Source organism: Ostrinia nubilalis, chromosome 12 (assembly GCF_963855985.1).
Source record: "Ostrinia nubilalis chromosome 12, ilOstNubi1.1, whole genome shotgun sequence".
NCBI lineage: Eukaryota > Metazoa > Arthropoda > Insecta > Lepidoptera > Crambidae > Ostrinia > Ostrinia nubilalis.
In genome coordinates, this window is record NC_087099.1 from 7,310,342 (window position 1) to 7,337,962 (window position 27,621).

General features: G+C 37.4%; 2 protein-coding genes across 4 annotated transcripts in view; one reads left to right on the forward strand and one right to left on the reverse strand.

The window, feature by feature from the left end:
• Positions 1-648: 648 nt before the first annotated feature.
• Positions 649-27,621, forward strand: part of LOC135076870 (autophagy-related protein 16-1) — a 190,936-nt gene continuing 163,963 nt past the window's right edge. The window contains exons 1-9 of one of the 2 annotated variants that reach the window (XM_063971345.1): positions 649-964; positions 1,482-1,592; positions 2,199-2,364; positions 2,682-2,844; positions 6,813-6,901; positions 7,955-8,008; positions 9,538-9,694; positions 10,330-10,435; positions 11,054-11,199. In XM_063971345.1, coding sequence (XP_063827415.1) covers positions 871-964; positions 1,482-1,592; positions 2,199-2,364; positions 2,682-2,844; positions 6,813-6,901; positions 7,955-8,008; positions 9,538-9,694; positions 10,330-10,435; positions 11,054-11,199 — 1,086 coding nt within the window. In that variant the 5' untranslated portion in view covers positions 649-870. The remainder of the gene's footprint in view (positions 965-1,481; positions 1,593-2,198; positions 2,365-2,681; positions 2,845-6,812; positions 6,902-7,954; positions 8,009-9,537; positions 9,695-10,329; positions 10,436-11,053; positions 11,200-27,621) is intronic. The other variant, XM_063971346.1, reaches the window with a different exon arrangement.
• The window catches only part of LOC135076869 (uncharacterized), a 67,766-nt gene continuing 62,998 nt past the window's right edge, over positions 22,854-27,621 (reverse strand). For both annotated transcript variants that reach the window (XM_063971344.1, XM_063971343.1), the window contains 6 exons: positions 25,763-25,857; positions 25,436-25,677; positions 25,111-25,355; positions 24,788-25,037; positions 24,534-24,704; positions 22,854-24,203 (listed from right to left, as the gene is read on the reverse strand). In XM_063971344.1, coding sequence (XP_063827414.1) covers positions 23,703-24,203; positions 24,534-24,704; positions 24,788-25,037; positions 25,111-25,355; positions 25,436-25,677; positions 25,763-25,857 — 1,504 coding nt within the window. In that variant the 3' untranslated portion in view covers positions 22,854-23,702. The remainder of the gene's footprint in view (positions 24,204-24,533; positions 24,705-24,787; positions 25,038-25,110; positions 25,356-25,435; positions 25,678-25,762; positions 25,858-27,621) is intronic.

Sequence of the window (27,621 nt, forward strand, 5' to 3'; positions counted from 1 at the left end):
CAAGAAAGTATTCAAACTAAAGGAAAATGGTACCACCAGATTAACCATGGAATAGGAAAGCCCTGGTTTACAAAAGGAACCTATAAGAACAGAAAGTTTTATTCTTACATATCAAGATTAAGAATTGGACATGGCCGTTTTAATGAACATCTCCACCGGATGAACATGATCACCTCCCCATCATGCTCATTCTGCAATCAAGCTAATCAATCCCTCCATCACATATTCTTCGAGTGTTCTATATTTTCACTCCAAAGACTCATTTTGATAGAAGACTTATTACAAGTTTATAAAGAACCAGAAGTCATCCCGCGCTCTCTACCTGATCTTCTCAAAAATGAAAACTGTTTCGTAGCATTATACAAGTTCTTAGTTACCACTAAAGAAGAAATTTGAAGAAATTCAAAGCCGAAGTTGAAGGGAAAAAAATAATATTGAAGGGAAATTACTCAGTCGGCTTCAAAATGAAAATGTTTCCTCTCTCTCGCGCCGTCTCCGTGAATACAAACTGAAGACTTGGCTGTATGGCGAATGCCTTTGCCTTTTCCTGCAAGAGGAAAGAACGAAACCAAAAAAAAAAAAAAACGTCTTTAGCGTCAAATTTGACAACACTAACAAACAAATGTCAAAGTCAACTTCAATAGTTTTTGATAAACTGCGATTGGCACGAAAAAATAGTTTACTGATTTTAATATTTTTCTGTATGTATAATTAAAGATATCAACTTAAAAATAATGTTATAAGTTGTCCGAATAATTACTTTGAACTATTTCAAATAATTAAGCTAGTGGTATTGCAACATCATGACATCTGTTTGTTTTGATTTAAAGTTTTAATTAATTTACATTAATTCCTATAAATCAAGTCAAAATGGAAGGAGGTGAATGGAGAAGTACCATTATAAGTCAGCTCCAAGCCAGGAATAAGTATGAAACGACTGCTTTCCAGGATATTATTACTTTTCGTAAGTAACATAACCTATAATTACAATAGCCTTTGTCTATTTGTTGACATTGGAAATGTATTTCTGAAGATTAATCTCTAAGCCATTGTTTCACCATTATTTGTTTTAGATGTTCCCTTATCTTCTAGTCTAGCATCATAAAATTAACCTACTTCAACTACACACAGATCAAATTAAAAGATAAAAATGTAACTTATCTTATATATTTTTGTTTACTCTTGATTATTTTAAACTATACTTCCTGTTATCCATAAATCTTTAGTATCTATTACTAAAGATTTAGTTAACAATAGTCTAAATTGCCAGCTATGTTAAAATAAAAACTCAGAATGATCAATTGATATCAACTTAGATATGCAATTTCTATTAGGTATTCAAAGTTACTATGTACATAAATTTTGCTGACCATGTTAGAATGTTAATAACTTATTTATGTCAAACTAAATTGGTAAAGGATTATTGTTATTAATTTGAAATTGAATAACTCACAGTGAATAAATTATTCTGTTATTTTCAGAAAGTAGACTGTTTGACAATGTGAATACTCTGAAGAATGAAAATTTACAGTTGACGTTAGTTAATGAGAGAATTAGATATTCAAGCACAGATAATGTTCTATCGCCTGGTGGTAAGTATAATGTTAAAATTATTATGAAAATGAAGGTATCATGAGCTCCTATTGCAATTTGACAGTAACTCAATACCATTCACTATGAGAAAATATAAAAAATATGACTACCCTCACTTACCTCATGTATCATACATATTAACATTTCGTTGTGAGCACAGTAAGTTTATTAAAAACAGTGATAACAATGGATTCAAGTGATGAAGATTGGAGTAATTTACTAAGTAATTTGTTACTTACATGATTCATATCGCAATACATTAATTAGTAGTAAGAAGTAACTGTTCTAATTTTAATGCAGCACCTCCACTTATTTACATAATTAACGATTTCTGTGTTTCTGCAATCGATAGTGATTAACTATAAAAGTTGAATATAAGGCAATAAGTTTCAATGTAGTTAAAAAATATCCATTTTCCTCAATATTTACGTTTTTGCATAGATTCCTACACAAATTGATTTCCTAACCAAAACATTGTTAAGCATCAATCATTTTACAGGAAGCAAGAAAAAAACCGTTTCATTATATTATTTAGGCTATAACGGTAATATTTTAGTCTTATTTGCAATGAAAGTAACTAATTCAATTAAATAAAAATATTTCAGGTAGCGGTAACAATGAAAGGATACAAGCTTTAGAACAGAAAATACTAGTACAGCAAGAGGAGCTAACGTCGCTCCACAGACGTAGAGGAGAAAGTGCACAACAAATCATTAACCTCAACACTCGAGTGCATGATTTAGAAAAAGAATTACAGGCAAAAGATATTATGTAAGTATTTGAAACAACTGCCCAAAATATTTTAAAATAGATCAATGTCACAAATTCAGGCCTGTTAGTCAGCTAATGACACGTCTAATGTTGTAAGTCAACCTTGAGACCACACTGTCCCTCACGAAATTAATGATTTTTGTTATGCAACTTGTATTTGATATGTCAATAAGTAAATAACAAGATTTATTTAATTGATAAACTAAGGAAAACAAATGATTAGTATGAGGCATAAGTAACGGATAAAATTATGATACACTCTGTCAATAAATTATTAAACTTATCACTTTTATTTAAAAAGATTATTCTCTTTGTAGAATTTCAGAAAACACAGCTTTAATAGCATCTTTACGAGCTGAAATACAAATGTATGAAACAAACATGACTGAGTTGCAAGGATTGAATCAAGTATTACGAGACGAACATCAAGCATTACAGATGGCTTTTGCAGCTATAGAAGAGAAATTAAGAAAAGCTCAGGTAAATTTTGACACAGTAGTATTGATATAATATTGGATTTTAATTTATCAGACTCTAGTCTATCTAAGTAAGGTCATTATGTTAATGAAGTTACCCAAAACTGGTTTAAGTTAACCTTGAACCAACATTTAACGTTAAAATCAAGTACTGTAAAGTTCCTCATTTACTTAAACTACCCTATTAAATGGCTCTAAAGTAGTCAAAACGGACATATTCCTAATGTTCACTACATATTTATAAACCTTAACAAGCGTTTCAATACTCTGATTTAATAAATCCCCGATGACCTATTGTTGGATTTATTCAATGTCGTCGCCCAACTTGGTTGTGTAGGATAACATTACAAGGAAACCTGCACATTCAAAATAGGCTATGCAAATCATACTGTCACAATATGTTAATGATTACACACGGCAAACTTTTATTGCAACATTATTAGTCCACAGAATGGCTAAAAAGTTTTGTTTCTAATTTATACACAATACCTTTTGTGATTGTTAGAGAGTTGTCACACGGACGTTTACGTTGCGTTGCGGTTACGCAGCGACACGGCGTCGCTCGTCAGATTTATTATGTAGCACTACACTACGCAGCGGCACCGCTGCGATATCGCAACGCAACGTAAACGCCCGTGTGGCATATTCTCTCTTAAATGGCAAGGGACTGTGAAATGTAAATAAATAACAAGTTAATTAACAATATTGTTAATATGTTACAATCCCTAATGACAACTGCCTATTGACAATGATAAAGAGGTCAAAACACAACTCGAGCATTACTGATAAACGTTTACTTTTACTATTAGGAAGTAATTTAACGTATATTTAGACAACTTGTTATCGCTATTATCAGGAGTTTGCGAATAACAGGCGTGTGGTGTGTAAAAGATAATTAGGAAGTGCCTACCTGCAAACTACTACTTCGAATTAAAATTAATGCACGTCACTAATTCAGTCATAATGTGTCAGATAAAAAGTTGTCCAAATATAAAAATCTGTTCTGTTGCTTTCTACAAGTAGGAATAACTTATCTACCCTCGCAAAATTTCGCATGTGTAATATGAGGATAAATTAATTTAGGTATCAGTTTGTGTAATATGACTTAATTAATCAGTTATGTAATATCTTAATTACTTTGAAACTACACTCGCGAGCAAAACTATGGAATCACTTACATGAAGTTGTTTCCACGCGATCTTGTGTACTAATTTGTTAGTAACAAAAAAAGTGGCACCATTTTAAAGATTAAACTTTTAGCTTTTAACTGATACCAAATTCATTTAAATCACACCGGTATTTAAAAAGATTTCCCGGCTGATGTGAAGAAGTAAGGAAAAAGACATGTATCAACTGTTTGATGTGGTTGATACGTCGCGAGTTGCGGCCTACTTACCCCCTATAAAAACACGTGTTTACGGATTTTTGCTTTCACGCGTTGATCCATACACATCTCCGCTTTTTTTGACCTGGGACTCTACACCTACAGAAGCAGCACAAATCGTTGCACTATTGCAAGAAGGGCTCAGCCAGCAGGCTGTCGCACGTCAGCTCCACGTAAGCCAGTCCTGGGTTTCGAAAGTTTTAAGACGCTTTCGGGAGACTGGTAGCTTTATCCTGAGACCAAGTTCTGAACAGCGCCGGTGCATATCGCAGAGGGATGACCGTTTTTTCATGTCAATCTCTCTATGAAATCATCATTTGAGTGGTATCGACGTCCAGCAAGAGCTCAGAAATGTTCGTAGGATAGCTATTAGCGTGTGGACAGATCGTCTAAGATATAAGCAATAGAATTTGACTCCAAAAAGACCTGCCACAGGCTCGAAACTGACGGCAGGTCACCGACAAGCACGCTTTCAATTAACTCGCACTTATTTTGATGGGTAGGCGAGTAATGGAGGCGAGTTTTGTTCTCCGATGAATGCAGACTGTGTTTGCGGTGCAGCAGTAGAAGAGGTCGGGTCTATAGGCAGCCTGGGGAGCGATTTGTGCAGTGCTGGTTCGCTGAAACAGTGGCTTATGGGGGTGGCTTGCTCGACTTCCCATCGAGATGTGTACGAGCAAATTGAAAGCGTACTTATCGGTGACCTGCCGTCAGTTTCGAGCCTGTGGCAGGCCTTTTTGGAGTCAAATTCTATTGCTTATATCTTAGACGAACTGTCCACACGCTAACAGCTATCCTACGAACATTTCTGAGCTCTTGCTGGACGTCGATACCAGTCAAATGACGATTTCATAGAGAGGTTGACATGAAAAAACGGTCATCCTTCTGCGATGTGCACTGGCGCTGTTCAGAACTTGGTCTCGGGATAAAGCCACTAGTCTCCCGATGCGTCTTAAAACTTTCGAAACCCAGCAGGTCTGGCATATGTGGAGCTGACATGCGACAGCCCGCTGGCTGAGCCCTGCTTGCAATAGTGCAAGGATTTGTGCTGCTTCTGAAGGTGTAGAATCCCAGGTAAAGTGTCAAAAGAAGCTGAGATGTGTATGGATCAACGTGTGAAAGCAAAAATCCGTAAACACGTGCTTTTATAGGGGGTAAATGGGCCGCAACTCGCGACGTATCAAACAGTTGATACATGTCTTTTTCCTTACTTCTTCACATCAGCCGCGATATCTTTTTAAATACTGGTGTGATTTAAATGAATTTGGTATCAATTTAAAGGTAAAAGTTTAATCTTTAAAATGGTGCCACTTTTTTTGTTACTAACAAATTCGTTAGTACACAAGATCGCGTGGAAACAACTTCATGTAAGTGATTCCATAGTTTTGCTCGCGAGTGTAGTAAACACACAGCTCTAAAAGAATTCAATAAAAACATATTACCACTCCTTTGCGTCAAAAAAAGTTTAAAAACCCTAAAAAACGAAGTTATCGCGTATTTTGTGCAAAATTAATGTCTGAGTTAAAAGTTTAACTTAATCTAAAGTTATAGACCTGTGCACGCCTATAATCGTTTTTATGGACACTGGAAACTGTATGAATAAAGTATATTAGAATATTCATCAGCAGTGAGCTCTGTTTTTATCGTTTCTCTTGACCGATCTTAATTGCCTTGGAATGATGTGTCACTATAGTCGGCACTAATAGAATCCGATTACACTACATACATAAATGTCCCCAGCAATGTAAATGATACAAATCAATAGATTTTCAAGTCTATCATCTCATAGAAAAGATTGGCAAATTGAATTGGTGCGGACTTTACGCTTTGTGGGTTTCTGTTATTGTTTATGAAATTATTTTTGGCATAGTAATTCTAGTTTTTACTTGCGAACAATTTATTCTGCTGGAACTTTAGAATTTTATAGCATCATTTAAAACTTGGGTTTGTGCCAACTCAATTCGAAGTTTTATGCAATAATATTCAGCGTGTTCAATATTTTTAAAATAATACATATTATACGCCTGTTTGTGCATTGTCATACTGGTTTTTTTCGCTGTACTATTATGAGGACAAACATATAGACAGTTGTTTGTTTATTACATAATGTCAACCTTGAATACTTTTGATTACATTTTCCTTTTAAACACCATTAAACAGGTCAATAAATTGGTCGCACCTATCCGACTCTACTTTAATTAATTAAGTAATGGCTATGCCAACAGTAAATGGAGCAAGCTGTATATTTACGAGCTTTATATGATTACCGTAGTGCGTATACACACTGTAGCTAGGAATATCTGAAACACCACTTTTGTGTACAGTCTGAATGAAAACGTTGAGTAAGCGCGTTCGGTCGTAGATTGAAAAAGTATTTTCAGTCGGAGAAACGAATTGATCTTTTCTTCTTTTCTATTTTCTCGCAATAAACTGTGGGTGTTGTGTTGTACGCGACTTGTTTTGTGCTGTGATTATAAAGATTCTGAAGATGCGCAAAATATTCAAAAAGGTTGTGCTAAATAGGTGTTGTGTTTAATTGTATTTTATAGTTGAATTATCTTTAAAGTTCGGTTTTTGTGTGTTTACAGGACGAAAACCGGTCGTTAGTGGATAGGTTAATAAAGTACAAAGCTAAGGATGCCGACAAGATGAATGAAGAAAATGAGCATTTTCTCAAGTAAGTATTATTTGAGCTTATTAGATTGTTCAGCATGTAGTATAACGTAATATAATACGCGACATTACCAGACTAAAGATTCGCAGCTCTATTTTGACTTGGTATTGTAGCGTCAACAATATAAGCTAAGCTGATGTAAATATAAGATTTTTTAGTATAATAACACTGGCAAATTCACTGCTCGTCCTTCCACAGTGGTCCTATGGCCGTTTGCTTTTTCGCTGTAATAAATTAATTATTAATTTTCACACCTATTACCCAAATAATAAGGAAAATGGAGTGTTCCAAGTTGGTTCATACATTTTGCTGTTGGAAAGAGCTTCTGAATGAACATTATTACTTATCATTTAAATGGATGATGGATTATACCGTTGCGGTTGTGTAAAGGTGAGTAGTGATGTTCCAGTGTTGCCATATTAAAAAGTCTTTAAGTATATCGTGCATAATCCTTAGTAGTTGCCGCTATTATACCAAGTTAAAGCTTAATCACTTCGAACGAAGCTGTTCTTTTAAGAAAAATCGAACTTCACTCGTTATGATACGTTTGATTTTCAAACATACAAGACTGCTACAATTTATTTTTGTTTCTCGGTAAGAATATTATTTATCACATGAAGATGTCTTGACAATGGTAGCAGTCGCATATATTGTTATAAAAGTACTTGTTTAACTGTTGCATAATATGGGGCATTTGGTAAAAATACTATGTAAGTACACTTAGCTACATACGTGTACAAGTAGTTAGTGTATGTCGCTCGCTGCTATTATATGAATAAAACACTTATATGCACCGCAAAGTAGACAAAAGTTTGTCCTGTATTTTGAACTTTTAATTAATGAACTTTTGCGGAAAATAGATCGTGAATTTATCGATACATGGCAAACAGTAGTGGACACTGCACACGATATTATACTTTGTGTTTTACCTAGTTATGTGTATTTTAAAATGCAGTTGTTTTGATAGAGTGGGTGATGTGTGTGCGCGGCTTTACAGCTTGCATTTTGTACCGATGATTTTTGTTTTTGCTTCTTTTTGTTTAATTTGTTCAACAGGTCAAGCAACCCTACCGCGTTTTTCATCAACACGTTTGGTAGAGTTAGTTTCGGGTGAGTTTGACATAATGTGAATGAGAATGTGGTGGTTTGAAGGCATTGTGGCGTTCATAATAATTGAACATACTTCCTCATGAAAATGGCCCATGAATGTCGTAACTGCACTCTGAAACTGACTCATTTATCGTAATTTACCTTCTGTCTCATTGTAAGATGTTACTTTTCGATATTTTTTTGTTTACCTAAAACTTATTAAATTGTTTTCGTATAAGAATTTGTTTTTCTTGTCTATGCTGGTTTGTTTTCATGTTCCTTCTGTGAGTTATCATTTCTATTTGCTCATTTTAAGGTGTTAAAATGTAATAACTACATCGATGATCATTTCATACTTAAAATGTTCATGAGTGTGCATGTAGTTATTTATATGAGTTGTGTGAAATGTACTAAATAATCTAATAATAAAACTAGGGTAAAGTTATAGACTATCAATGTATGTGTTCAAAAATGTTTTCAATCATCTTGTAATTTTTTATGAGTGGTTAATAGTAAACACGAAATCTGAGTGTAAAAGCATTTAATTGTTTACATCAGGTTTCAAAGTTCTTTTAATGTGGAGTTTTATTAGATTCTTCAATGGATTCTAAGCAATAAAATAAAAATTAACATATTACACACACACTAAACGGTGCGGTTCAATTTGTATCTGATTTGTTTATTATTATTAGGTTTTGAGAATTATATTGTAAAGTTTTATTAATAATAATGTCAGCACGCAAATGTACTGCATGAATTACTGCATGTTTTGATTTCAGATACTTGGCACATGTAAGGTATGCATTTTGACCGCTGATTAACATTGTTTGCTAAATCTATTGTTTTCAAGTTTATGTCAGATCATGTTGGATGTAGTCGTTTATACTCGACTAATGTCATGTCACGATAATATTCTGATTTTATAAATAATAGTCAGTCATCAATCCCTAATTTTTAAGTGACCCCTATGGTAACACATAACAGGAATTTTGTTTATACATATAGGGGTCACTTAAAAATTAGGGATTGATGGTGAAAACGGGCATAGTTACCTTGGCTTCATATCGAATTGTAATATTTATATTGTGTCGCCTAAAGAACTAATAGACTTTTTCATACAAACAATTCATTCATCATACCCATGCTGAGTAATTATTAAAACATTTCGACATGAGCTGCGTAATTTGGAAGCGATATAATTATATTGTGTGGTGTTTGTATTGCAGTTTTGGAATTACCTTGTATGTAGTTTCAGTAGTGTAAAAAGTTCACTGTAAATATGTCATAGCACTAAACACTGATCAAATGATACGTTTTATATCGACACAATCACTTACGTTAAGGTGTTAGATCAGCAGTTCACAAGCAATAAGGTTTGATTTTGGTGCCTTTTTATAGGACACTTACGTCACGAAGAGACACAAAATGCATGGTGATTGGTTACGCATAACTGCTTTTGCAAAATATGCTTTATGGTTTGTATACGGCCGTATGGACCGTCAGTAGTTTGTATTGAATGTATTTAAAGGTGGTTTTTCTGTTATTTTCAGAAAGAAGAGCGATAAGCTTCGGAAAGAGTTGGAGGAAGCCGCGAGAGAAGGGGGCAGTAGGAGTAGTGGTGGTTCGCCTGGTGGTTCGGATGACAAGATCATGGAGTCGATGCCGTTTTATGCCACGACGTTGCCCACCAAAGTAGCGCTGAGATTTGTGAGTATTCTCAACTCTATGTAGTCAAATATTCACCATTATCAATTGATTAGTCCAGATGTTCCCAAAGGTCAAATACCTGCCCTGTCTTGCATAAAAAAAAGGGTGCGCAGCGGTGTTGCGCCATAGAAATTAAATAAAGAAGGACATCGGGAGTCAATCCTTTACGTCGCGTTGGCGCTTGAAAACCGTTGATGGCCTAACATGTCAATATGAGAAACAGACATTGTTTATCCGAACAAAAATCAGTATAATACAAGTCAGTGGTGCCTACGAGAACATGAATGCTCGCTCGTGTCACACGATAAGTCTCAATTTCACCTGCAAGCAGGTAATAGTCGTAAGGGTACGCACGCTCGCACACTCACTGCGGGCGCGCGTCGCACAGTCGCGACAGCAATATAATTACGCGCGAGCGATAAGAATGGGTATCTTGGGGACAAAATTCTACGTGCTCACGGACCAAGCTTTACAAGGTTATTTTTACTACAACTACTTTTGTTGAAAAAGCGTCTTTGCAGTCTTTTAGGCAGCCGCGGATCCACTAATAATGGACATGATATGCATGCTCTCAACCTTATTAAACTTGTGACGCCACGCACACTTCGCTTTTCAAATTATTATTTTTTATACAGGACGCGCATGATGGCGAGGTTAACGCCGTCAAATGGAGCCCTACCGATCGCATGGTTGCGACGGGAGGGACCGATAGAAAGGTTAAATTGTGGGATGTGTCGAAGTGTAAGTATATTTTAAAGGCCCTTTTCAATAATGAAGACCAAACTTCCTCTTAAAATTCAGCAGTTGCTCATTAACGCTGTTAATTTAGATCATATATTGCTTTGTCAAACAACAACGATGGCTATTCGATTGTTATTTGGAATTCACGTTTTGTATTTTTATAGGGTCTGACTAAGGCCCAAAAGAGACGGTGAAACGAAACTGCAACTTTCTGATGATTCTGATGTATGAAACTGAAACTGAAAGTTTCAAACTGGTCGCGTCATGTGTGGTCTCTCAACGGACGCTATGGCAGAAACTTAGATGCAACTTAAAAGTAACTAGCAGTTGCAGTTGCGTTTCACCGTCTGTTCTGGGCCTAAGAGCTCATAGTTATGCTTGATTTTTAAACTTCAAGTTCAACAGACTCATTCGTACACATCTATTTGCACAATGTCACATTTGCTATGAACTTTCATGTAGGATCCTCGAAAAAGATCTTTACTTTTACGTTCTTTTTATTATTAAAATATGGTTGATCAATGCCTATACCTCTCGTTCGGTAACGTTCTTAAACTATTTATATCTCAAGTCAACCTTTATTTGGTGATGATATTAATATTACCGGTATTCTTCTAGTGGGTCTGGTGGAGAACAAAGGCACCCTAGTGGGGTCCAACAAAGGAGTTATGTCAGTGGACTTCGACTCCTCGGGCGCGTACATCGTGGGAGCGTCCAACGACTTCGCGAGCCGGGTGTGGTCGGTCGGCGATCAACGGCAAAGGGTGAGTTGTGAACAGTGCCTGAAATTGCAGAAGATATGATTTTTTTATGTCATTAAGGGCTGATTCTTCAATCGTCAGATAACTTTTAACCGAAGAATAAGTTTGGCACATTGACAGTTTCAGTATGAGAAATATGTCAAAATGACAAGTTTATTCTTCAGTTAAAGATATCTTAGGCCTCAGCCTCGAACTTAGCGGGCAGCGGGGCGGCGGCGGCGGCGGCGCGGGAGCGGCAGGATCTTATGCGTAAAATCAAATAGACCGGTTCTCGAAAACAGCGGCGCGGCAGCGGGCAACGAGCGGGCAGCGGCGAGGGAGCGGGCAACGAGCGGGCAGCGCACTCCTTCTTTTGCCCACAATAAATCGAGCGTTAGGAATAAATTTGAATCGAAATAAAATTGTCGCCGTTGTTTAGACATTTCGTTTGCGAATAAAAACAAATATCTCGACAACACAACCCCGAACACAACACTTCGCCGCTAAAGCGCCGCGCGAGCTGCCCGCTTGTTTCGAGAACGGGTCTGCGTTGCCCGCCCCGCTCCAGCGCCGCCGCCGCTCCCGCCCCGCTGCCCGCTAAGTTCGAGGCTGAGGCCTAAGGGCTGATTTTTCAATCGCTGGATTTAACTTTTAACTGAAGAATAAAATGGTCACTGACATTGACAGTTTCAGTATTGGAAATATGTCAGTATCACCATACTGAAGCTGTCAATGTGCCAAACTTGCACATTGACAGTTTCAGTATTGGAAATGTGTCAAAATGACCATTTTATTCTTCAGATAAAAGTTATCCGACGATTGAAAATTCAGCCCTTATACATGTATCTACCTACATTGATGGGTGGTTTGAATCCTGAAAAGCCATAAACTGCTTTACTCTTAATTTTTGTACAGGTTGATCCTTCGAAAATTGCTCAACGGAAATGTTGAATTCATTAACAAAGAACAACTTGTAAAGAAAACTCATAAAGAATTACCCCGTCTATATACTGAAGCTTGAAAATAAGCCCTGAAATTAACTACCTTTAGATTTTAGATAATCCAAAACTTTATTTACGGTATAATTGTCTGGCTAAAAAAGTAGAAATTTTTTTTTTTTTTACCATTGAAATTATTGTTTTTGTGAAAAAATTAAGATGATATTAGGTAATATTATTGTTAGTTGTGTAACTGAATGTATCTGTAACATAGACCTTGTATTAAAATTAAAACATAATTCATGTAATTTTGTTAGCAATAAATATTAGTTTTCATTTAATGCATTCATGTTTGAAAAACTATACAATAAGCGTACTCAAAACCATCAATAGATAGATCTGAATCATAGTTTACTAACTAAACACCATAAGCTTTTTGATCAATGGCGCTTGATCTGTTCTGGCCCTGCCGTTTACAATGTCATAAATTAATTTCTCTCTGTGCGCAATCACAAAACAGTTGATAAGATGCCCGTGCGTCAATAGTAGTTCCTAAAAGGGCGCGAAAACACTGGGCGCATGGGCTGTACCAGCGTGGACGCACGTTAATATGATAAAAACCGAAGGAAAAACTATACAATAAGCAAGCGTATTCGAATACTGTCGATAAATAGATCTGAATCATAAGCTTACAAATACCATAAGCAGTATGATCAATGGCTACGAAAATACCATCAGAATGACTTGAACTGTTCAGGGGGGCGTAGTGTGAGTTTACGTCAAACGCATTTGATATCGACTGCGTTAAAAATATATGAACATTTTAGTTCTTGAAAGTATCCGCTGGGGGCGCTGTACAATCCGTCATACATAGTAATATAATGCACACAAACACTTTTTTACGCAGTCGATATCGAATGCCCCCCTGATCCCGCCGTTTACATTGTACACGGTGTTGTTATCATTAAAGTCTCCATAAAATTTAACATAGTTGATGTGCGCGCGCGTCGATAGTTCGTTCGTTATGACAATGATGATAAAAATTGGCATATTCTAAAACCATCGATAGATACATCTGAAACATAGTTTTGATCCACCATAGTTTACGAACTAAACACCATAAGTAGGATAACTGTTTGATCCCACCGTTTACACTGTCATAAATTTGTTTCTGACTGCGCAATCACAAAACACAGTTGATTGATGAAATTGGGACGATGCGCGCGCGTCGATAGTTCGTTCGTGTTCGCTCTGACACGGATAGACCCGTGACTTGCCGTGTTGTGTGCGAGTCGTGTCAGTCCGCGATTCAACTCCTATCGCGGTTATTTATACTCAAGTTCACTTGCAGCGATATCGATAAATGCAGCACTGTTTTAGTCTTAAGACTTTTTTTAAGATTTTGTTACTTCAAACTATGTCTTTACGAAATTTCCAAATCAATCAATTATTCCCAATGGAAACTTTTCTGAAACACTTTCGATGTTCTTGAAAACTCGGTTAGTGGTTAATTAACTGTAAAATTTGATTTTATTTGGTTAGTAAATATTAAATTTGCTGATCCGTTTGCTCGTTTGCCTCCTATAACATAAAAAAAAAAAAAAAAAAAAAAATCAATAGAACTGGCAAACAAGTCATCATGCCGTAGGTTCCAAGCATATGAAATTAATAAGAGAATCGAATTTTGATAGCTCCTAAGTACACAAAAACTATGTCAGTGATGGTCAAAGACCGACTCTATCATATATTTTCGATGGAAAAGACCATCTATGATGTCACTGTAACTGAATGGACCAACTACTCATTTATTATTTTCTAAGCTCTTTCTTATTTGACAGTTAATTGAACACTAATTGAGTCTTCTGTGAGGTCGTGACTTGGAATCATTGGTCACTGGTGTCAACCACCCAATTACTCTGGACGATTATCTACCTGCAAGCTAAAGTCGCATCTATATAGATGAAGCTCACTGAAGCTAATGTATACTAATATTAGTATACATTAGCTTCAGTGAGCACCATTAGTCTCTGACAACAGCCTTCCCGGTGCATTTATAAGGGCGCATCTAAAGAGCATTAATCTGATCAGTTCAGTGCATTGGGAATCTATCGCGTGATTGGAATCCCTCGACTTTGCCCTGATATTTATCTATAATTGGATTTCGTATATTTTGTAAATATATTTGTGCTAAATGACGTATGCAGCTGACTCGCGCAATTTATTGCTTTAAACAAAAAAAAATTAAACGAGTTTAGAGTAATATCACAATCGACCTCTGAAAAATGCGGTGAATGATGAGAATTCGCAACACACCGTAATACCATTATGTAATGTGTATTGCTATGATATGATTTTGTATTGTTAGCGCGGAACCATTCGCAGATTCCATTCTGTGAAATCAGCGGGTGGTTCTCTCATTTCTGTGATACAAATCTTTCTCCAGTCATTCATATTATGCGTGTATGCAAACTTTTGTATCAGTCAATAAACTGTTCTTAAACGGTAAAAACCTGTTCTTGCAACCCTACGATGATTACTAAATCAGAATATTACAGCTAATAATTATTATGTTAGTAATAATCCACTCGCGGTACACAACTTGTACTTTAAAGCTCTATCCTTTTACTGAACACTAATATATTCTCGCTACTAAACGCATTCTAGTAAAACTTTATCAGCCAAGCTGTCCGTCAGATGTGTAACATAATAGTCGTATATTTGTCGAGACTGAGAAGTTTACTTTCGCATTGAATTGATTGTAAGGGTATAAAACTAACGCCGACGAGCGTGATAATCGGACATCGGCGCGGCGTTGGCAACGATATAAAGCCGCTTGCACAAGATACGAACATAATTGGATAACCGAACAGGAACAATAATAGTGTCCGTCAGCTCGGACATTATCATCGGGCACGGGAGGCGGGGTCGCGAGCACGATCCTCTATTAGCGGATAGTTAGCGCGCGTCGGCGCGTCGTGATGCACTCTGATCACTTCCGACGGACCGGGGATGTTTCATCTCGTCCCACTGTGCGAACGCGCCCCGGCCGCGATCCGCGACTAATCCGTGACTAAACGTCACAAAAAACACGCCACGAACATTCCCAATACCCATTTCGAATACTAGAAACTAGAAATAACCATTTCACTCAATGCAACGTACAAGTTGATGCCTACTCGAACTGCCGATTCATATCGAAGTGGGACGCTTCAAAATAACCCACAATGTATTTTCTCGCAATTTAAATTCTGTTCACTACTACTCAATATCCTTTCCTGAAGGATTTGCATAATGCAATGGCTGCACTAAATTCAATAACTTGAACAAATACCACGATACTCGTGACGGGAAATTATACATTTGCCTGATATCGATAAGTCCAATGACTATAATAAATGTCATTTCGAGCCACCCACTTGGAGTGGTTTCGATTGCTCAAGTCATCACGAGACTTTGTGTAAACATGCAATCAGGACCTCAAGTTCAACAAATTGGAGGGTCCGCCCACTGCTTTACTGAATGTTCATTTGAAAGGATACCTGGAAGCGCCGATAGCGGATCGGTGAAAATGCGATGCATTCTTTCCTGTTATTACACCCTAATTTTCCCGTTAAGCACGTTGAAAAAAAACCAAGCGTTTACCATTTTTAAGGAATTATGAGTTGAGTATTAAAATCTCATAAGCACTGTCTCATTATCGCCCATTAAAACTGTAGTTAATGTTCCCTTCACATTGATTGAAAATGAAAAAAACCAGCAGCGGCAAATAATTTGCGTGGACCATTATAAGTAAATCCATTTGGGAAAGGCTTTGTGCGTCCGTCTGAGGACATAAATAGGCTGACAAGATAGATGTGCCCGATCCAGGTGGCGTAGTTTTGCGGTGTTCAGTTTCTCTGTTTATTTTCGCATCAGAGTGAGCTGCGTGATCGCGGTCGCGAAGGACTAACTTGATGCAAATAAGTACACAAATTGCGCCACGAATCAGTAACCGGCGCCGTGGAATCGGAATATAATAGACGAAAATCGATTGCACTTCGTGAACATACCAGATAAGCACTTATCTCCTGACAGATTTACGATCTGCTAACAGAATCTCCCTGTACGGCAAAACTGACAATTTCTAGTTTACGATAGCCTTCCATTTTTAAAAGTACGTCTCGCTACAAATAGCTTTTATCCGAGGCACTGGCAGTAATCTGCTGAATATTTATTGGAGTCATTGGACCGCGTGTGTGTACGGCAGCAGTTGTGTACATCATGTAATATTTCCCTTTTAATAAAGGGTGTGGCGAGCAAACATCACTCGCGAGCTACTTACTGACTGGCAGCAATTATAAAGCAAGTGAAGCCTGTCACTGACATAATTTGTCCGTAATACCTTTTTAATTTCATTCAACGTCGTTAAGTTATGCAAGAATGCAGGCAAATAATGTCTGAAAGATGAACGTACTTGTGTTATAATTAAAGGTCAAAACACCTATTTTTATAGTCGCTAAACGGATGTGATTCAGCCCGTGGGATTCATTCTCAGGATACGTTGTCAAAGATTTTTATCTTAGTCATGGTCGCACAATATCTTACACATTTTATTATCCTTGACGAACAATAAACCCGAAACACACTGGTTTGTACGGATGTATTGTTTTCCATCGTCCGACCTGACTTGTATTAACGTAGTGTATGTATAAATTATCTCTTAAAGTATCATGTTATGAAAAGATGACTAGCCCAGATTACTGATCTGACTTTAATTTGGGAGAAGTTGTGAATTCGAGCCATTATTTGATTTTAAAAAGTACTTTGGAAGATAAAGACTAGCAATGTACTCATTTACTTTCATTTTCCTAGCGAAAGTGTGTCCTAGATCGCTTTCAAAAGGCTCACTCAATGCACACTTACCGCAACAATAGCCCTCTGTAAAAAACCAAAACCATTAATAAAGTGCTATGTATACTTTTTTTATCAATAAAAACTTTATAAAAGCTAATTTCTAACGATGTTTATTGAAAACGATCTACAATGGATCTACGTGGATCGTGACCTTAAATTTTTATATGCTTACGGCCGAATACTGAAACACTACTCAAATCTGTCACTCAGCTGACGGGCTCCTAAATTTAAGTATCCTTCAATTTTAAATGGTATTCTCAAACGCTACTCAACGGATTTGAAGCCGTGATCAGCTAAGCAGCTCTCAAATGTTTACATAATGGCAACATTTACCAAAAAAAGTATGTTTTCATTTACACAAATGATAACCTTACGTCTTTTATCCATTACACGCAGCATCGTTTGGTTATGTATTGTCTTTTATGGAAATATACTCAATCAACATAGAACAGTTTATTTTTAGTTTCTATTATATATAAATCTCGTTTTATCATATAAAAAAATTAATGCTTGCATTTTTATTTAATAAAAAAAATAATTTGAAAGGTGATACTTTTTATTGTTGAAATCTATTAAGTGGCGATCGTGGACCGAAACGTAACCACAATTGACATTTATCATTGTTGACTGACAGAGCATCAAATTGACAAATCAACAACTCTTGGAAATGCTGCTATGCGATGTCCCCTTAATCCTCAGAAATAGGCATGTTTATGTAAAGCGATTTCATAGGAGCTATTTTGGTTGTTACTTCGTGCACTATACGATGCACAGTTGGCTGTTAGATTTGGAAGATATCACCTAGTACACGTTCATAACTTCCCGTTGCGTAGAATAGTAGGGTTATAATAAGTATTTGGTCCACTGGTTGTATGGCATTTGGTGAGGGGTTTCAAAGAGCTTCCAAATTATGAATCCAGAAACAACACCGTTTCTTTAGGGACGCGGAACCTCGCTCGGAATTGCATGTCATTATAATAATATTTTTCAATAGCGTTCAGCCTTATTGCGTTCCTGCGATTAGATCTAGGTATTTCCTCGAGGCTCGAAAGAAATGATAACGATGACACACATTATTTACCACTATTTAGGTCGTTTTAGGTATAACAATAGGATTTAAGATACCGCGCAAGCACTCTCAAATTTAACAGCTGCTTAAGACGATTTGACAGTTGTTTGAGTAATGCTTAGCGTTGAATGGCGTTTCAGTATGCGAAAATTCATTTAAGTGGCGTTTGAGTGCAACTTAATTTGAGAGGTGCTTAAAAATTGAGAACTGCTCAGATATTGTTTTGAGTATGCGAAATGTAAGTTTAGGAGCTGCTTAACTATTTGAGAAGCCGTCAAATATTTAAATGGCGTTTCAGTATTCGGCCGTTAGATATTTTTTTGTTACACTTACCTACTTCATACTATGTTTAGCTAAAATGTTTATGAACATGTAAAAAATCTTGCTTATAATCGTATAAAATTTAGTTCAGATCTATTTTCAAACCTATCCTACGGGAGAGACATAGACCGATGATCTTATAAACAGGCTAAATTAAATGCGGAAGGCAGAAGATGAGGAACATGGGGAAACTGGAAAGAGGCGTAATGTATTTTGCATAATTTCCTCCCAGGCTAAAAGGCTGTTGGTATTAGAACATTACATTTATGTATGTACTAAATATATTATCGATACTTGAGTGTGCTATTTATGTGAGACCCGTCTTGCTCCATTTTACTTGAAATGAACGCGAAAGTTTAATCTTATTATATGCATTTTGACTAGTTACTTTGTCTAATATTCACACTTAGGTATAGCAGCGAGTGGCCTTCACCTCTCATTCTGAAGAATTCTCTGAATATCCTCAACCTATCCCATAAACGTTAATGTTTTAAACCACGCACTATAAAAAACTTATTGTTCTTTCTGGTCATTGAGCTCTTTGAGAGTACCCACCGTGACTCATTTATTGTAATACTTAATCAGATTACATTATTTCATGAGAACCGAGCCGCACCGACAATATTTCATTTGTGTCGCGATGCCAAACGTGCGATTACATCTACAAATGCTCGTTCAATGAGTACCTACGATCGGGAAAGCTATCATAAATGGAATTAATACGATTTCTCTCCGAGATCTTCCCGTGTTGCTCAGCACTCAAGATATCGTCGGCACATCTTGTAGTCATTCCAAAACAAGCTGCATGCACAAACGCCTGTCAATCTTCGTATAAACGAGTACCTACGCATTGGCTTTTATTTTTTCCTCGCTTCGATTCGCATTCGCTACGAATGTACCCCTCGGTGGTCGCCATCATTCCTGCTGTTCCGTGTATTTCATGAATATTTTATATTATTGTAAACGACTTTATCTTTGCCTACATTGTTGCATTCAATAGTATGATTTTACGACACATAAAATGCATTTGGCGCCAAGTACAAAGCGCTGCAATAAGCTTAAAGTGCATTTGTTTGAAATGTTTCAATATTGTGCTTCTGCTTGAACACAATGTTTTATTGTATTATCTAATCTATCTACACCTATTAAATTGTTTGTCCAGACTGATTGATGTATCGAAGAACTGCCTTAAGAGAAATAGAGTTGGTACTAGCATCTAAATTGGAAACAGATTTACAGTATCATTGTCGCTAAAAGGTTAACTTAATTTAAATTCTTGCCGTTTTGTGCGATAGCATTTTTTTTGATGAACCTGTCATTACAACAGGTAATTCAAATAATTATAAAATCGTTTATCATGCAATGCCTGTAAACGATTTTAATACATACTATTTTCGAGCTGTGTAAATACAGTATGATAATCATGCAATGCAAACATTCAAAAGTAATTATTTGATGTCATCGTGTTATATTATGCATTAATCATATTTTTGCTTTTATGTGTTTTTCATACAATTACTTATCCATGAGTAAATATTGAGGGATCGTTTAGCGTCATTTTGCTTCTTTTATTGAAATCGGATTAAATGTGCATCTGTTGTGTTATTCAATATAAGTGGAGAGCTTTTACAGGTTCGAGGTAATTTATTATCTGAAGACGCTATTTCACTGCCTCCTCTCTAAGCTTTACGAAATTAAATACGAATAACGCCGTCTCGTTGAATTTGTTGAATTTATGAGGGCGATCACCACCAAGATAAAGTGTCGCTAGTGGAGTGCTTACTAAACAAAATACAGAATACATTTGCTAGCTTACTCTAAAATTGCAAGTTACATAGAGATGTATTTACGTCGTACAAGGCATGTCTGTGCTCTACCAAGTTTCAACAAACTGGCATTTAGAGATCGATACTTTTATCAGAATTAGGTTAGACCTAGTTTTCAGAAAGGTGTGTCAGCTAAGTGTCGTAGGATATGTGATTAGGATCTAGGGAGGAAGCTAGATTAAGCGTATAGGTGGCATAGTAATGGGGCACTTTCGATAAACTGGTAGTTATTTGAGGATATTTTAATCTACGGGAATTTTTAAATGTTATGTAGGCTTGCTGATGATTACAATCGCACCCGAGGGGTGCAGATGCGATCTACGGCGAGCTAACTTGACCAGGAGATACCTATTCGCTTCAGCCTTGAAGGCTTAAGAGTTGTGAGAGTTCAACAACTCAGAGACAACTTCAGCTGGCTATGCGCAATATAATATTTTTAATAAGTATTACAAACTTATAAAATTGCCTATCCATTTCACAAATTAGGAATATCCTTTGAAAATTGATCGCATAAGGCGGATGAATATTTAAATGACAAGGGTGCATGGACTTTACCTGCTTTGCTCGCACTTTTTTCATAATTCTTGTAAATTGTATTTCCTGCAATTAACAATTACTTACATATACGACGTTTCTTCCGCCACTTCTCACCGCCAGACGTGTTGCCCCGAAGTGTTTTAGACCAATCCTTTGCCTATACCAGACCGCTACTGGTCGTAGGCATCCGCTGATACTACACGGCTTTTAATCCCGTCTTTGTCTTCTCTTGACTTTTCATAAGTTTTTTTAAGATTAATAGTAATTTGTTATTACACAAATTACTAATACTCCCGTTAGCCCCTCGTACTAAGCTAAATATGCTTGTATCACGAGTGAGCTCACCACAATAGTCGAGCGGCGGCGGGGACCGAACCAGCGTTCCCCGGATCACGAAACGGCCAGTCCGACCCCTTCACCGTTCGGCTATCGTGGCCTTAAGTTATTTAACCTCCTAAAAAATATATAATTGTTTGAAACAAATCGAATCCTAGCGAGCAATATTGTAGAGACTAAGCAGTAAGTCCTAAATATATAATAAGCTATAAAAAGCCTCTTCATCATCAGCATCCTATGACAGTCCAATGGTGGACATATTCGTCTGCTGATCCTACTCTACAGTAGGTCCTATTACTCCAAAAAAGAGAAATAATTTTAATTTGAAACAAATCGAATCCTATCAATATTGTAGAGACGTGCAAGCGCACCAAAGAATGCGATCGGATCTATACAGGAAGGGCGGTTTAGCTGGTGTACTAATTGGAGCGTTTTCGACACGTGTCTCGTGTCGTAATCGTAATGTTGCAGAAGTGTTTCAGACCAAGCTATATTTGGGCCCTAAGTACAGGTATAGTAAGCTGTGAAAAAAGGCTCTTCATCGTCATCCTACAGCAGCCCATTGCTTTCGCTGATCCTACTCAAAATGGACCTATAATTCCTAAAAACAGAAAAAAAAATCGAACCCCAGCAATATAGTAGAGACGTGCAAGCGCACCAAAGGATGCGATCGGATCTATACAGGAAGCGAGATTTAGCGTACAGGTGGTGCACTAATGGGAGCGTTTTCGACACGTGTCTCGTGTCGCGTGCCGCGGTCTGCGATCGGATCGCGAGCACGAACGCGCGAGGCGTGCCCTTTCACACGTGCCCGCCGCGACTAGCTGCTGATCGCATCTTATTGATGTGAGCCGTTTTAAGAGCAAATCTGACCTGCGAAACCTTTGTTGGTATGCGAGATGTCGCTCGCATTCTTGGACTCGTTTTTAAATATGAGACTTATCTGCTTTATGGTTTATGGCGATGGATCTCGTCTGTAGTCGCTGTTACAGTTTTGTCTATGAATTATTAAATAACTTTCCCTTCTAAATATTCAGCTCTTGAGTATAAATAGGGTTAATAACAGACTTTCGTTGAATGTGTCAAGATTTTTATGAAAATTCACAGATTTTTTCTAACCATTTATCATAACTAATTACATTTATAAATCTAGTAAATTATTATGGTGCTTTACTGGTACGGGATCTACATATCAATGCTGATGCTGCTGCATCCACCTGCTATTGTAACTTTAACTATTAAGTACATGAGTTTTTCATTGATCTGAGAATTTTCTGAATTTTATAGCAAGAGACATTCAGAAAAATATAGCCTTAAAACGACATTACAGCCAAACGTGTACCACGTTTTATTGGTTTTGCTTGATAGGAATATGTAGGTAATTATTTCCAATGTTTGTTAAGTCACTTTACTTTTGCCTTTTTAATTTTTTCCACTTTTGTCTTCTCTCTTATTTTTAATTCTTTCATTGATTGGTCTATGGATTTTTATATGAAGTTGTCTTATTTTTAATCATTCACAAAAATAATCACTTGCTTTTCAGTCTTGTAGCTATTACTTATTTTACTAAATAATTTATTATTTATTTTAATAAAGAAAATGATTGTCAAATACAGTATTTTCACAGAAATAAAGCCATAGAGGCAGAGTAACTAATGCATTAAAATAACCCTGTTTATTAAGAAACTGTGTGTTGATTGATATGCGTACCAGTATTCATTAAATTGCTATTTACAGGGAGACAAATAAAACTTCGAATAATATTCTGAAATATTTTATTTTAGGTTTGACAAATTGGACGGATGAAACAGATAAAATGATTACAGCATTTTATTATTAACATTTCAAATTTAAGGCACTAATATCATAATAAAATACTTTCAGTTTACATCGCAAACGACAGCACATGTTTAAGTAAGCTACATGTATTTGCTTAGGTATTCATTTATATTAGGAATTTATTAAATAGGTATAATTCAATCCTCAAACATAAATTACGTAAAAAAGAAACTATGCTAAATTAAATAAATTACGATGTCGGGACGGCCGTCAATCCATCGTCTCTTGACTTAGGTCGCACGTTCGGTTATCTACTTAAAAGGTACTGAAATGTTACTTTTTACTTATCACTATCATTAAAATCAGGCTTAGGCTACTTTAAAAAAATATGGTACAATACGTCGTCGGATCTCCGAGTGGACATCCGACCGTAAAGTGAACGAATGAGCGACGTGATCTTGATAACGACTCACGGCCACGGTCCCGCCGACGCGGGCCGGGAGAAGGGGACAAGCGAGCGTTCGCATTCACTCCACAACGCGGTCACACAGCGCCCGAGCGCCTAGCATCCGTCCACAGCCACACACGCTCCCTGGTCGTCCCCGCCTCCCCGCCGCGCTCCCCCGCGCGCGCCCGTACGTAGCACCACGCGGAAGACCTCGGACAATACCATTAAATAACCGCTATCGTTGCCCTGCGCTTCGTTAAAGGTGGACGTGTCTCTCCGGCGAAACGTCGGCCTCACGAGCCTGGACTCGACGGGGGTTTTTAAACTACTATATATGCTACTATTGCGGACGCTGATCACGTCGACATGCCTACAGTTACTCAGAAGTGCCTCTGGTGCGCACGGGAGAAACTGGCATCGTAGACTTTGCAGAGGGTTGAGGGAGCGGTCGGGCCCGGGAGAAGCTCGGCCGCTTTCGCCGCCGCACGTCGACGCTGCCAACTGCAGGTCCACGCTGCTAGGACGACTAGTTGCGCGGCCAGGAAGGCGGCGGCGGCGAGCATCGCTCCCGCGGCGTTGACGCAAGTGGCGTCGGTCTCTCTGATGAAAACTGAGTCTTCGGTAACGTTCTTCGCTCGCTGTTTGTCGAATCCGAATTTGTCGGTGATCTGAATCGTTTGCACAAGAAGCATGTTCTCGGTGGGCGCTGCAGACGTCGAACGCCTCTTCCTGCGGCCGTAAGATGAGATGGTGCGAAGTTCGTTTGGTCCGCCGTTACACTGAACAGGTTCGCAAGTCGGCATGCAAGGAGTCACCAGAGCGCGGAATTGCACCACTTCGGACGACGGGAACTTGAAGGCGTCGAAGTGTGACAGCAGTATCTGTAAATTAAAGTAGAATTTATAATACTTGTACTCAATTGCCTGGAAAGTTTAACATAATAATATAACAAAACAACTACATCAGCGACCCTCATTAACGTTTCTCATAAATAACAAGAATAGTTAGATTTATTACTAAGTCTTGGTATTCAGTTTTATTGTGTTTTTGATGTGATTTATGGCGTGATTTAGTTAAGGATTGGAAAGGCCATTATAATTATAAAGGAAATAGAGAATAACATAAATTGTATGGCTATAAATTGTTTGGTCCTATTGGATGTCAACAATAAGTATTGATTGCTAACAACGCTATTATATTTGATATCTTACCTTCCCGCTTGTGGATGATTTGAATAGAGGTCCCATGATGAAGTGGTCTGTAGGACAACCCTGGCTGTCGATAAGGGTGATTTCGCTGGAGTCTACGCCATCCATAGCAACCAGTTCTCGCACAAATATTTCGAAAGGTGAGTTCGGGTCCAAAATCTCGAATCGGAGGGCCTGGAAATATTACGAAAAATTAAGTAAAGAGAGCTCGTTATTGCGCATACATTCCAAGTCGAAGGTAAAGAAGAGATGATTACCAAGGGATCTCCAACTTCCGCAGATGCGATGGTGTCGTCTCCGCTCCTGTCGGTGATTCTCATGGCTACGTTGGGCGAGTCCACAATAACCTCCTCTGACAGACCAGTCTTGACATCTCCTTGGATTCCGAGGTCAACTTCGTTAGCGACAGTCTTGTTTGTCAAGTCGTACTGGCAAGCGACGGCTAATCCCAAATCCGAGGATGTAACAATAGTATCGTGGTGTTGGATTACAACATCGTTCAAGTATCTGTAATAGAATTCAACTTAGTACCAACATTCGCGCGATATATTTGCGGTCACAAGATTATGTATTTTATTACCTGCCGAGACCATTTTGCTTGACATTGCATTCAATGTTTGAGTATTCCATTGTCAGTTCAAACTCTAGACTCTGTTCAACGTCGACAGCGCATGAGTTCGGACTTCCTTTTGCGTAGATTTTCCCATCAAATAATTTGGAGGTCTGAATGCGAGCTACCATGTCACCAGCGCGGCAGTCGATGGAGACGTTGTAGCATGAGGAAAGTTCGTACGTGGCAGCTTCGGGCACCTCCAAGTAAGGGTCCTGGCAACAAAAAATCATACATAAATAGGTACAACTCAATAAGAAAACTAAAGAAAATTTCAACTCAAGCAACGCTTTACCTGGATATCAGCAAGAGTTGCTCGTGAATGGTGAGACAGACGGCAAACGTGGTCACCAGTGTCGCCGTGGTCGTACGAATGGCATCGGAAAGGCGAGTTCAGGCAGAGCTCGCGACACTCTTCAACTGTTTGGACGTCTTGGTATACGGAGTCGACAGTCTTCAGGATGCGTCCGCTCATCTTCTTGAACTCGCACAATTTGGTCGGTTCTTCGACACAGTTGTTTTCCAAGTAATCGGTGTCTGGAAATGAAATATTCATTAGTCTCGTGGACACGAATATTAAATGTGGTATTTATTTATTAGGTGTTTTTGATATTTTATTTACCTTCATTAGGCTGGAATGCGCTAGTTCCCGCGAGGGTGATCCGATCCATGTTTGACAGCACGCACTCGCCAGTCTTGTTGTTGTAGTTCGCTGATCTGTAACAAGGTTAGACGTTTTTAATTTGCAGCGCTTTTTCTATTCCTTTTTTTCACTGTGTGAACTTTCCCAGGGAGTTTACCACACGAATTCTATTGCTATTTTACGTCAAGATTAGCTAGATGTTCTAGCACCCTCTGCTTTTATTCTTCTTTGCACTTTTTTATATTTTGTTATTTGTAGTAAATAATTACGACTACCGAGTATTTATAATCATTATCACAGCTACCTAGTTATCTACTAGTGCATGTTAAAAGCTTATGAGCAAAGTTTATGTGCCTATCGATATTTCACTATCTATATGAAAGCTATAAAGCTGAATAAGTAGGCAAATACCATAAATTAGCATTATAAACTGCACATATTTCACAGCTTCTTCGATATTAGCAATATCTGCTAAGATAAATAATGGTGTTGCTATTAATATTGTTTATTGTTAGTATCTTTGGACTTAATAAGGTAGGCCTCAATATGTTAATTTTATATGTTGCACTTAAAAGTACGATCGAGAGCACATCAACCTTAACACTGATGCGTGTTATGTAGTTGAAATAAGTGATCTTTTGCAACAAAAATGTATTCTCATAGTCTGATGTGATATCGGCTGTAATATTCGATATCGCTCGAACTACTTGAAGCAATTTTCAGCGGTTTGATATTTATTTTTATGGTTTATCTCGATTGATTGAAAGTCCCGTTGTAACGTAAATATGTATTTTGCATAATTGTTATTTCAAAATGCTTTTAATAAGATAAGATAATGACCGACATACATTTATAATTTCTCAGCTTTATCACAATTTAACGACTTTAATTTTTCAGGCCTTTTTTGTCAATTAAATTATCCTACGTTAAGTTGATATCTTAAAACATTTTCGTATTAAATGGAGTACGATACCTACAATATAAACTTTTTCGAAAGTTTTATCCTGGTCATCTCCTTTATTGTCCTGATATACCTACTATCGTCCGTACCGATCAGATGACCTTTACACAAGAAAGAACGCATAACGACTGAAGACTCAAGAATTCTTTTGTATTATAATAGTAAGAAAGAGAAACAGTAAAAAAGATTTTTTTTTGTGGTTTCTTTAAAACTGGCCAGTTCTGCGACAAGATTGTATCCTATCATTTAGTTTTATGAAGTTGCTAGTGCGTTAGTGTTACATGTAATCTACGCGTTACTGAATAGCGGCATAGGGCTATTACAAGAAAACATTAATTTAAAGTAGCTCTCAGCTTTATGATTGCAAGAGTGTCCCGCTACCAGCCGTTGTATTCATTAAACACCGCGCAGACTTGCTTGAGTGAATGCGTCGTCTTCATCGCATAATAATTACGACTACAGGCAATCTGTTTTGCTGCAACATTTCCTATATATCCGTTACAAAAAAATTGAATGTAATAGACATCAGAATAGACTACCATCGCTGTAAATTTTACACGTCGCTATCTATTTACGATCCTCTCTATCTTTATATCTATTTATCGTTTTGAAATGAAGGTAATGTAGTCGCTCACCTGACCTGTCTTGGTAATCACTACTTAAATTAATTCCAAAACGATTATTTTAATAAACGTTTTGCCTTAAAGAATAGGCAATTTCTATAAATCATAATTTCTATTACTTGTATTATGAGACCGTAACTTTTAGAGAAGTACCTAGGGCCTCGGGGCATCCCATAAAGGTGCGCCAGAACAAGGGCTCGCGCCGAACATAATGTAGCAAAGTTTTATTCCCACATAACTGTTCCAAGGCATGT